At 43.1% G+C, this 14,052-nt stretch overlaps 1 protein-coding gene across 1 annotated transcript in view; it reads right to left on the bottom strand.

Moving 5' to 3' along the window:
* Positions 1-646: 646 nt before the first annotated feature.
* The window catches only part of WWC1 (WW and C2 domain containing 1), a 36,910-nt gene continuing 23,504 nt past the window's right edge, over positions 647-14,052 (bottom strand). Inside the window, exons 11-22 of the mRNA XM_009069481.1 lie at positions 13,125-13,233; positions 11,279-11,359; positions 10,314-10,400; positions 9,381-9,573; positions 8,247-8,399; positions 7,548-7,648; positions 6,163-6,310; positions 5,314-5,478; positions 3,751-3,843; positions 2,659-2,889; positions 1,808-1,929; positions 647-1,325 (exon numbers count right to left, since the gene is read on the bottom strand). Of these exons, the coding sequence (XP_009067729.1) occupies positions 1,259-1,325; positions 1,808-1,929; positions 2,659-2,889; positions 3,751-3,843; positions 5,314-5,478; positions 6,163-6,310; positions 7,548-7,648; positions 8,247-8,399; positions 9,381-9,573; positions 10,314-10,400; positions 11,279-11,359; positions 13,125-13,233 (1,550 nt within the window). The 3' untranslated portion in view covers positions 647-1,258. The remainder of the gene's footprint in view (positions 1,326-1,807; positions 1,930-2,658; positions 2,890-3,750; positions 3,844-5,313; positions 5,479-6,162; positions 6,311-7,547; positions 7,649-8,246; positions 8,400-9,380; positions 9,574-10,313; positions 10,401-11,278; positions 11,360-13,124; positions 13,234-14,052) is intronic.

The raw sequence follows: 14,052 nt of genomic DNA, 5'->3' as shown, positions 1-14,052 counted from the left end.
CAACTCCCTTCCCAGTGTGGCAGTGAGGAAAGCAGCAAAGGCCTTGGCTCTGTGTGAGCTCTGCTCAGCAACAACAAACACATCTCTGCATTATTATCAACCCTGTGCTCAGCACAAATCCTAAACACAGCCCCATATTAACCTCTGTGACAAAAGTTAACTCTACTTCAGCTCAAACCAGCACATCATGTGACACAGCCATGGTAAGGCTTCAGGGCATGGTGGAGAGGAGCATTCTGTGAGAGCCACGAGCACAGCAAGGAGAGACTTGGCACAGAGGGGTCAGGGCTGGGGCCAGCAATGCATCAAGTGGCTCTCACCCAGCTATGTGTGAAATAACATTCTTCAGTAACAAACCAGAGAGCAGGTGAGTTACATCTCCAGCACCTTTAGTAAACCCCAAATTTAGAGCAAAAGGGAAAAGCCCAGGAGCACCTGAGTTACACCATGCCTGGTTTGAAGGATGTATAGAGCAAGATATGTGAAAAGCTATATGCTTCCAGCTGGTGATAGAAAAATCCCAACAACTTAGGTGCCAGGGAATGAGAAGATTCACACGAGACAAAAAGCAAGAGGCAGGTTTGTCCAGAAAGGTCACTTTATTGGAAAAACCTAAAATGGACTTTAAACCTGCAGCCCTCCTCCCACAGCAGTGGTTTCAATGGGCTCCTCACGTTACCTTAACAGACCCATTACAGACATGAGCTGCAGTACAATTGTTAAAAGTGCAAGTACTCTGAACTTCACACCTACTTTTATGACCTGGCAGGAAACACAAATGCTTCACAGCTCACAGAGAATTCGTTCACAGCACTTGGGAGTCCAGACTGGCTCCCTGCATTCCCCACGGGGTACAAAATACATCACTCAGAGGAGAGTCCGATGCAGAACATCATAGAAGGTAGGGGTGAGGTTCCTTCAAATTTATTTTATTGCAGTAAAACCTCTAAAAGGTAGAGCTGTACAAAAAGTCTAAACAGCATTATTTAAGAATAACAGCACCTTACGCTGCATTTGTTCTTATTTAAAATTCTATTTCCCAAAAATACATTCCTAAATATACAAACTATACAATCTTGTCACTTTAATGCTGGTTTCTGTGATGATATAACTTTAACCTAAAAATCTTCAAAACATCCACATACTGACAAAAGCTCTAATATACAAATGCCTTGGTACCTTCATAATACCACATAAATAACTTCAAAACCCAAACTGCACTTGTAGAATTGTCCAGAAAGCAAATACTTTATGGTGCTCACACATCGTCCGCAGAGAGTGTGGGGATGTTGATCCTTGGCCGTGTGAAAAATGCCATCTTCTCTCTGAAAATGAGATGATCAGTTGTTAATGCAACAGGAGTCTTGCCAGACACATCCATCATCCATGTGAGAATTTATCTCACCAACTGTTCCATCGAGCAGCAGTACATCCTCTCACAACCTACTTACTTATGGGACATGAGGCATGTTAAACTCACAGCACTGACCTTACCCAAAAGCCATTTCAGAAAGGCTTGGGTTCTTTTTTCCCTTCTAGGTCTGTTACTTAGGTAGGCAAAGGGCTGCTGCTGTGTTAAAGAATTTGTTGCCAGGTGGGGAATGATTTGGTTGCTTTGATCCTGTGCAGCTGCAACTAGTTTCCCTGACTCTCAGACCTGATACTTTGATAGATAAATACAGAAGTTTTTATTTAAGCAGTTAAGTTAATTATTTCTGCAAAGATCAGTCTTCCTCATCAGCATCTTAGTCATCCACAGAAAAACTGTGGTAGCAGTCAGTTTCTCCTCCCCTTTACCTGTAATTACCTGAATGACTGTACTTCCAGAGGCTCCTTCCGACTCTGCCCTCGCAGCCTGTGGACATCCTTGGCAGCAGCTCTCATCATTTTATCGGCCTTGAGCTCACACTTGTGCTCTGTTTTTTGCACCTAAACAAATAATGGAGAAGAGTTGTTTGTGTTTCCAGGAGGAATTATTTTATCTTTACTAATCTCCAAATACAGCAGTATTTCAGCTGCAGGGCTGAGGGGTTTGGAAATTGTTGGCTTTGGAAATCATGATCCACGAAAGCTAAAGTGAAGGCTTGTCAGCTGTTATAATGGAGACAGCTTTTTGTAAGGTCTTCCAGCCTTTGGTAAGGATTATGGGTGCTGTCAGCACTCTCTTTGTATCTTCTTCATACATCTTTTAAGCCAGCAGATCAGTTCATGCAAGAACATGGCACCCCATGTTCCTGCTGCACCCCAAAGTGTGCCTTGCACCGACTCCCTCCTACACCTGGTGCCACCATACCTGAGTCTCTGCCTGGTGTCAGCAGAGGTGCCTGATAAATCCCAGGAGCTGAGAATGAGCCCTGTACACGAGGGAGGGTGTGATGTGGACAGAGTAAGGTAAGTGCTAACCACCACACCTACTACAGACTGGGAGGTCGCACTCCACAGAGCAGATGGCAATTGTGACTTCTTGTATTTGCTAGGGCAGGAAATCTCTGTGCTGGGAAATGCATGGGCTCAGGACTAACAGCTTGATGGAGCCATACGTGAAAGACAAGAGTGACTAGTGCTGAGGCTTCAGATACTGACGGTCCAAAGTCCTCTGTTTCCCAAATCACATTTCTCAAACAAGGTGAGTAAAATCCAAAGGCAGGTATTACTCACTCGTTTTTCCACTAGCCTCAGCAGTAGTCGAAACCTCTCATCGTCCTTCACCCACTGCGGCAACTCTTTTTCACCCTGACTTTGAGCTTGTTCCAACTGTTCCTTCAGTTCCTTCAGCACTGAGATCTCCTGAACCAGCTGATCGTGCCAGGTTTTTGAAGCTTGCAGGTCCAGCTCCAGGTCTAATGAGGTGCGGATTAGACGCTCTGTACCGAAGGACTTGACTGAAGGCTAGAAAAGAAGAGGTGTATGAACACAGTGAGGAGAACCGTCCCAACCACTTCACCCAGGAAGTGCCAAATACATCATGAGACCCATTTTTCTAACACTTCTCTTCACACAAACCATCTCTACTGATCCTGCTTTCCAGTCTGTCTCAAGACAGAAAGCACAAACTCAAGGAATTCTTATAGATAAGCATTTTGATTTCTGTGTTTCCACAAAAGTTCTTCCTTGGCAGCGTCTCCAGATCAAACAAGTCTTGTTTGCATACCTTGCTCCGAAGTTTAATGTCTTATCTTCACATGAATCCACAATGCTGCAGAAAAACCTGTGATTGTTCTTTCCAGTAACAGACTATGTTGCCTTCTGCTAGTTTCAAATGCAAGCTGTCCCAAGAAAACCATCCCCTTAGGAGCTCAGTATCAGTATCTCAGGGAAATTTTAGTGATTGCCATTACAACGGGCACATTGTGTGCCACAGAGTCACTATAAAAGGCACCTGAGCACCTGACACATCATTCTCCTCACCCTCTTCCCCAGCTCCTCTTATTTATTAAAAATACTTAAGAATCTCACAACAATTAACAGCAAAACTCCTTGTGCTCCTTCTGGTCTGAGGAGATAAAAAATTCTAGGAACCATCTTCCTAAATTAATTGTTCTAAATGAGTTCCAACTTCAACATTTCTGTCATATTCTGATATATCAAAGAATCCTTAAGAGCCTTGAGAGACTTCTTACACACAAAGAAAAGGTTGTGAATTAAAACACATGGCAATTGATATATGTTTGCAACCTTTTCCTTTATAGCAGTCTTCTGTTTTTTGCAAGTGTCTGTGCTAGAGAGAAAAAAAAGTGGTGATGTTCTTACCCGTTTCACTCTGACACTTCGTCTTTCCATAGCATTTCGAACGAAAGGAGGTTTCTTGGATAGCGTTGAACTGTCACTATCACTGCGATTCAGCTGAAAAGCAAAGTGAAAACCACATACTTCTCATGAAAGAAATACAAGCAGTGCACACACACATTATCAGTGAGACCAGAGGCTTCTGCAAGTGGTTATAAGCTATGACATAAGCAGAACTATGAAGTTTTGTGGAAGGCTACAGCAGACAGCTGCCACCTGAATCTGAGTGCACAACATGCACTTGGCACAGCCAGATCCTGCCACAAGCCTTAAGCTCTGTCTGTTTTTGGGAACAATAGACCCTAAGTTAGGGTATGATATGGGACTCACCCACTGCTATTCTCCTGTGCAAGAGGACTAGGCTGGGCAAAATAGCATAGAAAACTGTGCAAGAGGACTAGGCTGGGCAAAACAGTGTAGAAAAATAAGCTCTAAGTAGCAGTAATAATTATTATTTTAAAACTGCTCTTTTCTAGCATCTGTAAACCGTGGGACTATTTTATTAGAGATTTCTCTTTTCTCTAACCACCTGTATTTTAAGCTAGTGGTAGAAGAGGCAGGTTTACCTGCAAGCTCTTCCCCTGGGTTTTTGAAGTGAAGAGTTGTCATGTTACACACACACAGCCTGCCTTCTTTTGTGTTGTCTCTAGACCACTACAAAGAGCTCAGCTAAGTTGGGTTTAATTCCCTTCTCATGTTCCCTCTCAAAGCTAGGGGCAGAGGGGAACAGGCGTGTGGGATCTGCATGTTGCTGGGACACCTGTACCACCCATGCACAGGCCACTGCTGCAAAGCAAGATTTCCTCTGAAAGCACCTGATTCTGAACTGGAGAGAGCCTGCACAGCAAATCCGGCTCAGCTGCATTAAGAGCATGCCCACTTGGGACTGATCATGTGTGACAGAAGACAGGGCTTGCTTGTTTGCCAATTCCACTTAAAAGCAAGTTATTTATAGTTTACCCTGACCCTCAATTCAGGAAACAATTGTGAACAAACATTTCAAAGCAGGGGAAGTGACATCTGACCCAACACATGGCCTGTTCAGTTACCTTCAGACAAAGCACACTGGTCACTTTCAGGCTTCCACAAATTTTTTGCTGACAATATCAGGTACCTACCTTTCCATTTCTATCAAGGTTTCAAGTTCACCTCATCTAAAGTCAGGTGGACACAGCTAACGCAGTTCAGGTTAGCACAGAACATTTTTAAAGCAGCAGGAAAGGGTTTGATATACAGCTTATCCATTACTATCTTAGAGCAGCCCTTCTGGGGTAGTTTGGGCATCTCAACATGCTGCATGTACCACAAACATATATGCACATATATATCTCTTATAAATTTGTGCCTAATACTGTTACTTCCAAGGAAAGATACTGCCTAGGAGGTGAGGACAGAGCAACTTCTGAAGTCAGAGGGGAAGAGAAAAAAACCACTCAGGTTTCTGTGAAAAATACAGACTAAGTGAACACTGATATCATGCATTAATGAAAATCAGCACTTATAACCTCAGGATTGCATTTTCCTTACCCGACACACATACTGACTCTGTGGTCCTGGTGAGAATGTTTTGGAGCGGATGATAGTGCTACCTCTGACAAACTGAGTTTGGGGTGGATTTGCTGCTCTTTTGTCTTTTGGACGAACTACAGTTGAGGACTGTGCAAGGCTCTCCGTGTTGGTCTCTTTATCCACCTGAAAGACACCACAGGGTAAATACCAACATGCCCTTGTACCCATGACATACGCCCAGGGCTGTTTGACACAGCCACCTGTAGTATGTCTCCACAGAGGCATCACATTCAAACCCAGGTGTTCTTTAGCCCTTTACACGAAGGGTGTCCTGACACTTCGCTCCTGGAGCTCTGTAGCTGCTACATGAACTGTATCACTCCCTAAGGGCTCTGCATCCATTGATTGCTGTACAACACAACTGACTCCCACGAGTTTTGCCTGTGGATCCAGTACATCAATATGACCTGGCAATCTCACAGAGAACAGAAGTATGATTTTAAAGGCCATTATCTTACTTGTGCACCTGCAGCAAAGATCCAAATCGATGTACAGAGAGCACATGTACAGCACACCTTTTTTTGACTACAACTATATTCAGAATTAAACAAGGTCATAACCACTGTCACATTAATAAAAACTATTTTCATGAGCAGCAAAAAGAAAGCATGAAACAGTGCTATACAAACCGTGGGACAAAATGGTCACATAGAGTTATTTACAAAGATTTCAGGTAGATAAACCTTTAATCATCAATGATGAACTTTCAAATAACTGCTGTAGCCTTGCTCAGCTCAACAGCAACCCAGTCAGCTGGCCAAAGGGAAGCTTAACTCATCTCTCTGTTCAAGAGGTCCTTGACTGTACCTTCACTGCTATTTCCATGTGCAGCTGGGAATTCAGACTTTCTTCTGTTTCCCACAGCGATTTTCCACCACAGAATTCTTCCTCCTCCTCTGCTTCATTTTCACTGATCTCATCCTGTTCTTCTTGATCAGGAACCTCTTCATCTTGCCTGTTAGGAACAGCTTTGTTATTTTACCTGGCCTGTTGTGGACAATACTCTGGTGCTGCAGCAGGAGTTACCTCCTGGAAGCTGTTGTTCAGCAACATATCCCCAAGGCAGCCAGTTGTACCTGGCAGGCCCTGTAGCCACTGGGATTACACAGACATAGGTTTGTAAGGGAATGACTGAAACTAGAGTGAAGCTGCACCAGAAGGCAACATTAGGGCCAAAACCTTCATCCTAATCTGGCTTCAAAAGAAGCAAGCTGAGGGTTTGGCCATGTGATCTGAGCTTAAGGTGAGTGCATCTTGAGTGGAGCTCTCAGGATGCCATTAATCTTAGTCACGAAGTGTTGCTGGACAAAATTAAAACCTTGTTTCAACATCCTTTTCAGCTCCTTTGAACTCTCAGCAGGCTTCTCCATCAAACCATTGCTCAGGCTTGCTTTTTATTTCAAATGTTGGGCTCCATTAATGAAATCTGAATCTGAACCATATAAACAACAGCCAAATTAATATTCAAGCAAGGCCTTGCACCATACAGTGGAGCTTTCATGGATGTCCATAGAACATTCTACAAATAATACTCAGGTCAGGATGTCCAGGTGTTGCTGGACAAAATTAAAACCTTGTTTCAACATCCTTTTCAGCTCCTTTGAACTCTCAGCAGGCTTCTCCATCAAACCATTGCTCAGGCTTGCTTTTTATTTCAAATGTTGGGCTCCATTAATGAAATCTGAATCTGAACCATATAAACAACAGCCAAATTAATATTCAAGCAAGGCCTTGCACCATACAGTGGAGCGTGTTGCTGGACAAAATTAAAACCTTGTTTCAACATCCTTTTCAGCTCCTTTGAACTCTCAGCAGGCTTCTCCATCAAACCATTGCTCAGGCTTGCTTTTTATTTCAAATGTTGGGCTCCATTAATGAAATCTGAATCTGAACCATATAAACAACAGCCAAATTAATATTCAAGCAAGGCCTTGCACCATACAGTGGAGCTTTCATGGATGTCCATAGAACATTCTACAAATAATAAAATTAGCATAGTGATACTGACTATTTTTGACGTTTAGCAGCTTTGTTCTCATTTTCTAAGCACAACCTCCAGAACAGAAGAAACAGCATTCTTCACCAAAACAGAGACAGAAGAAGCCTCCCACAGCTCAGTATCATCTGCTTTTTTCTCTGCACCCAAATGCTGTGATCACCACACAACACTAAGAGGGTGGGATGCTACCTACCAGCTCTCTCCACTAGTTAAAGTGCTTCTGCTTTCCTCCAGTTTCTTCTCCACAGCTTCCAGTTCAACAGCTGTCTGCTCTAAGAGTGCTGAGACAGAATCCTGAGGAGAGCAAGAGGCTTCTTGTGAAGATATGACTCTCACAAACTGCAAAGCACCCAGCCTTTCAGGTCAGAACAGCCCCACCAGCTTTCCTCCAGTGCCAGGAGAGAGCTGTAGCCTCTATACCTGCGTTGTTCTAGCAGCCCATACAGTGCTCAGTCCAGCCTGTGTGAGCATACCTGGCCCACCTCCCCCAGCTACACTAGCACGTGCATTGTGCAGCTCTAGGCTGAGCATACTGCATGCCATGCACGTGCAAAGGTATGTCTGTATCTTGACTCCTCCAGCAAATTCATTGCAGCACGGTGAGCTGCCTAGTGGGCAGAAAGGCAAGAGCTCACACATCACTTACACCAGACCAAGTACCACATCCCTCAGCTTCGTGAGCAGCAGATTTCAGTAAGTATTTAGCCCAGGACAAGGGCATATCTGTAACTGACATGTTAATTATTTTGCTGCACTTAACAACATTTTCAAGTTGGAAATATAAAGATACCAGCCTTCACTTCTTGTCTATTCTAACAGTCCTTCAGCCACACAAACCCTCTTATTAGTACTGTTTAGAAGAGATTTATTCGATTTAAGCAGTTGTTCTTACTGTTTTTTCAGTGCAGGGTACTTCAGAGTGACTGTTTCCTTGTTTATTTTTCCTGTTTTGCTTCTGCTGATATTTATAACTAAGGAGGTTATACCAACGTGTTGATTTCTCTCCGGATCTACATATTTCAGCAAGGCTAATTTGTGCTCCACCCTATTGAGAGCAAAAACACAGCTTCAGTGTAATACTAAAATGAACAACTACCACACTAGTCAGAAGAAATCAGAGTGAATATCCAGGACTAGACTTAGGCAAGTTTGACAAAAATTGCCCTGTTTATACCCATTTCAACAGTACTAGTAATGCTTTATGTTTAATTATTATTAGCATTGTCTAGGGTTTCCAATCCGAGTAGCAAGTGTTTCACTACAGCTCCAGTATGCAAGAATCCAGAAGTATGAACAGTGCTACTGTAGCCAGGATAAATTACAGCCAGAGCTTCAAGGACAAAGAGGAAGGAACAGGAGAGGAAGACTCCCAAGAAATTAGCAAGGCTGACAGAAATCACTGCCAGGCTGAGATGTTTAGCTTTGTATATTCCATTCCTCTTCACCTGCCTTGTCATTTTTTAACTACATTGCATTTAGTACACAACCTGATGCATTAAAAACCAAAGTGAAACTGATTCACAATTTATTTAATCCATGCCTCAGTGGACTGCATTACATCAGCCCAGTCCAGCAGACTGCATGCTGAGCACACCTCCTGCAAGTTAGTGTGCTCCCACCTGGAGCTCAGGTACTATAGGACCCACCCACTCCCAAAAGAGAAAAACTCCATCTGGAGATCTTTAATATTCTACAGTGGCTTCTGAATGCCTGTAAGTCCATTCTCAGTTACAATACAGTAAATATATCCAAAAGGAAGAGAAATAGTTTGACATCAAATAATGAGAGAAGAAAAACCTAATGGTTTGAGAGAGTTACCAGTTTTTCTGTAACAAAACATTTATCTAATAATTTTCTTCCTGATGAAAATTGTTATTGCAAAGCACTCTGTGTGGGAGGGACCATATAGCTAAGGATTGCTAAGAAAACCTTCACAGGAATTGCCATATATCAGCTTAACCTTTTGTCTAATTAAAAAGAAGAAACAAACACAAAGTTATTAAATAAAATAGAGCTGAATACTAACCAAACATTCTTCAAGGTGAGTCTTATCTACAGTGCAAACATCAACCCTTAAAGTCTTCTGGCGTAAAGCTGGGTAAGAGATGGAAACCCAAAATAGTTCATTGTATACAAGATTGTCTGAAGCTTCCACTGGTCTCGTGCGAAACAAGCAGCTCGTGCTTTCCGAACAGGGCAGGACAGCCACACGAATGTTCCTGTGAGAAACAGCACTGCAGTCAGGACTGCCCTACAGGTGTGCATGGCCACAGCTCCACCTCTCTGCAAGTGAAAGTCATCCTAAGCACTGTGGACACTCCTGTCCTATCCTATTCTTTGGTATATCAGTCAACTGAGAAAACAGGAACATCACATCACAACATCAGAGATGTGAAGTGGCGTGAGTTGCCATAGACTTCATCCTTCTGAATCTTGCAGTCAAACATCACAGGATCATGTTTTACATAGTGGTTTACATCTGTGTAACTTGTCACACTTCTAACACCCTTCTGTAGGTAGAAACAGCAAAAAGGATTCAATTTTTTTGGCCAGCTTATTCAGCACACAGCTGAATTTAGAAACCTTGTGCCTACAATGAGTCTAGCAGCAGCTGCACATTTTCCCACACCTGTCCAGGTGTCCAAGGAGAAGTTCTGCAGCAGAATGAACCTCCCCTCGATGCAGTTGCTCTAAGCACTGCTACAGTTAAGAGCCCTGTCAGCTAGTGCTACTGCTAAGTCTTTTCCTAGCAAACACAGACCTTTGAGGAAAACACTACGCCTTATTTCAGTTTACAGGCTTAGTTAGTAGTTCGTAAGTGTTGCCACGCTTAACAAAGTATAGAAACATTTCAGAAAGGATATGTTTTTAAGTGTGAAAAGCCAAAAACCAATGTCAGTTTCCCCCCACACTGGAATCCAATACAAATACCTCAAGCATGTTTATTTCACCCACTTACACTTTCTGATCTTGTTGTGACAGGAGTGCTGGAACATTACTCAGCTGGATGACCAGGATTGCAAATTGTTTATTTTTGTCATCATACCTGTATTGGAAAGACACAAAAAAGCATTATTATTAGAGAAGTCTGTCTTGGACTCCATGAATGAGTATTCCACTTGTTTCATTAACACAAACAACATGAAAAATTTACAAACAAGACAACACTATAATGGGACCATGACTTGCCTATAGTTTAAAACAAAACCAGGTTCATACTACATGAAGTTTTGCTAGCAGAACATCCAGAATACAGAACAGTCCAGAACATGCAGAACTTAAGAATTCAGATACAATGGACTATAGATTTGATTAAATACACATTGCATTTCCTGGGGTCAAGTTAAATTGCTGTAGTGTAACTGAAATTTGTTGAAAGGCCTGTTACAAGTAAAAAATACTAGAAGTACAACAGTGAAGATGTTATGGGTAACCCTTGTTTTACTGTGGATGGCCATGACAAACGAGTTTTTCCTCAAATCCCTCGTAACATCCACTAAGTGGTGTAAGGAGGATGCTTCTGTGCCTGCCTTCCTAGCCTTACCCACCGCTGTGGGATTCAGGAGTGGTCAGTGATCATGACTGCCATTTACTCTCAGCTGCACATTTAAGGACACTGAAGGACACTGCAAGCCAGCAAAAGGCTTGCTCCAGCCCAGCACTGTCAGTGCTCCCATTGCTGGTTTGCACCCTCATACCACACTATCAGCAGCTGATTTCCCCTGGGATGAAAGAGGGTAACTGGGCCAAGAACCTCCTAGAGTTGAGTGTAATTCTCAATTACACTACAAAGAGGACATTAGTTAATACTAATAGGACAGGATAAACAGGATAAGAAAACAGCACACAAAGCATTATCTTTTAAATCCCATATATCATTCTTTCCATTAGAAGGAAAATCCAATAAAAATGTGTCACGCTTACCTCATTGTAATTTGCACTTTAGCTGTCCCAACTGTTTCTGTATCATCACTGTCAAACACCATCAATTCTGACACACATGGTCTGAAAGAAATCCAAGACAGTTAAGGCCTTGATTTGCCTCTTATTGAAGTGTTTGCATTTAGCTGATACAAGATCTTTTCCCTTCCGTTCAGGGGTTGGGTATATGGATTTTGTAAAATTAGCAGCTGAAAGAAAGCCCATTTAAGAAATAAGTGCAGTCAGCCTTAGAGGTATGTATTACAGTGCTTATCAGCAGAAAGTCATATGTTTTCCCTTTTCACTGCCAAAAAAAAAAAATCCACACAAAAGACTGCAAAAATAAGGCAGTGGGGGACTTTTAAAGGGTTCCCTTGACTGGTTTTTAGCAAAAACGGCTGACTGCCCAGCAAGAGAAATAAGACTTAACAACTGCAATCCTGTTCTGCATCATGACAGCAAAAATTCTCAAGTTCTATTAGATTTAAGTAATTCCTTTGTTTCTTTAAGAAATCAAACTTTCTTAAGCACATTAAAAGTGACAGAGTACACTGACTGGTCTTGCTGGAAACAGCTATCTGCATCATTTCCCTCCCAGTGTATTCCTCCACCAAAGTTTTATGCACTGCAGGTCCCTAAAACCACATTCATTGGCTAATTGACTCTAATTGGCTATGCTGTAGCACATGAAAACGGGATTACTATTCTTATCTTCTAAGTATTTTCCATATTGCTACTTAGCACTCTCTTGCATTTCCTTATATTTCAGCTACAGAGGACACATGTATTGCTCATCCCACCCTCACCATTTAGAACAGGCATCAAAATGACACTGTAGTCACCACAAAGGTTGGTAAGTCAATAACCCAAACAATGCTAAATAACATCAGACAAGGTAATGTACTTGGAATGCCTTCTGTAATTGTCACACATTATTCCTCCTCCCCTCTCCGCAGAGCTCCCTATCCTGCCGAGGGGACTCAGGGGCCCTGAGACAACCAACTGTCTGACTGCCTGGCTTGAGCCCATGAGCAGAAGCATTGCACTTTCTTGTCAAAGCGAATTGTGCTGTAAACATAAAAATTACTCATTTATCTAGAGAATTAATGAAGATAATGAATGAATGGGAGAAATATGAGACGAACAGTTTTTCACTTCTACAGTTGTGTCTTGCCATTAATATCCCTAAAATTCAGCTCAATGCTAAAAAAACCAGTAGGAAATCTCCTGTTAGATGCAGCCAAAGCAGGTACCAATAAGATCAGCACCTTCCAGCGAACTTTTTGTCAAAGGCCCCCAGACAGCTTTAGCAAGCAGGATGGGAGGTCCAGAACCCAGCAAGAGCAGTGACTCTCAGCTGCGGTGCCAGCTATGCCCTTAGTGGGAGAAGTCCTGCATGCATCACATACTGGATCCAAGCCCTTGGGAACTGTATTGCAGCACATACACATCCATGGTGTTTCTGCTATCTCCCTTAAACATCCCCTCAGTCTGAGACTGAGGGCTGTCACTGACAGCAGGCTGAGAGGAGGGGAACTTTACACCTGCCAGATGGCTTCACTACCCCCACCAAGGCAGCAGCCACAGCTTACCAGCACCTTCACAAACAGACCAGCTGTTCAAACAGCTCTCTGTGAGCTTGCTTTCAGCCACTTCTATTACGGGAAGCATGGGCCATTTTGATACCCGAATTCAACCTGCTCATAGTTTTTTAGAAGTGCTAGGAAATCTGAGATTGAGAACTTCAGCCACCGAATTACAAAGAAGGCCATAACCAGCAGTATTCCAGCTGACGTTGTGTGCAAAGCTGAGTCATTCACTTCATCCCAGAGAGAGATGTGATGTCTACCTTTGTACAGATGCCTCATACACGCCGCTATCTCCAGCAACAGATTCATCAGACACTGCAGCTGACACACAGGCCACCTTCAGTGCTGTCCCTCCAGCTGTATTGATACCTGTCAGAAAAGCAGAGGAAAACCAAAACCAGGTGTTACTGAAAATGAACTGCCTGGATAAGCAGCAGCTTCTTATCCTCCCTTTGAATTGCCTTTTTCCCCACCCAAGTATTGCTAAACAACAGCACATTTCTGAAGATGGAGAGGACACAAGCAGGCTGAGCTCAAAAGCAACCATGAAGTGAGTACATTGGGAATGTGCCAAACTGCCCTGGAGAACAAAAAGCCTCAGGAAAATGGGAGATGCAGCCTATGTGGTGGAGGTGAGAGCAGGGCTTCATCACAGAGTCAATGCCCATTTAGTCCTTGGGCCCTGCAGCGGTGTACCCACAGGCTGAGGTTACACACAAGTTGTGCTGAGTGCCTTATAGCTGGCTGCCACAGCACCTCCATGGGCACAGGTCCTCACAGGCAGTGCCAGAAGAGGCTTTCAAAGCCCTGGAAAGGCAGGGAGGTACCCATGATATGATGGCCAGTGTGTAGAAGAAGCAGAACTTCTAAATTCTAGTGAATTTATAAATATGCACCAATAAAACAGCTCCTACTGCAAGTCATCCTTAAGCAGGTACTAGGCCTTCTGGTCCCTGCCACCCAGAGTGCAGTGGCTGGGCAAACGCTGCCAACCAAGCTCCAATCAAGTATGGATTATGTGGAGGGGCATATCCCACCTGGAAAGCTTAGTTTCAAGAAGAGGGAACAGCATAAAAACACCATCTGCCTACCCCCAAACCCAAAGGGCTTGTGCACACAGGACAGAAGGTAGGTCCAGAAATACCAGATTAACTAGTTGAACATGGAGAGAAAGAGAGAGGATTTAAA

The sequence above is a fragment of the Acanthisitta chloris genome, unplaced genomic scaffold (assembly GCF_000695815.1).
Source record: "Acanthisitta chloris isolate BGI_N310 unplaced genomic scaffold, ASM69581v1 scaffold36470, whole genome shotgun sequence".
Taxonomy (NCBI): Eukaryota; Metazoa; Chordata; class Aves; order Passeriformes; family Acanthisittidae; genus Acanthisitta; species Acanthisitta chloris.
The sequence above is the reverse complement of the archived record's forward strand: the minus strand, read 5'-3'. Positions and strand labels throughout refer to the sequence as shown.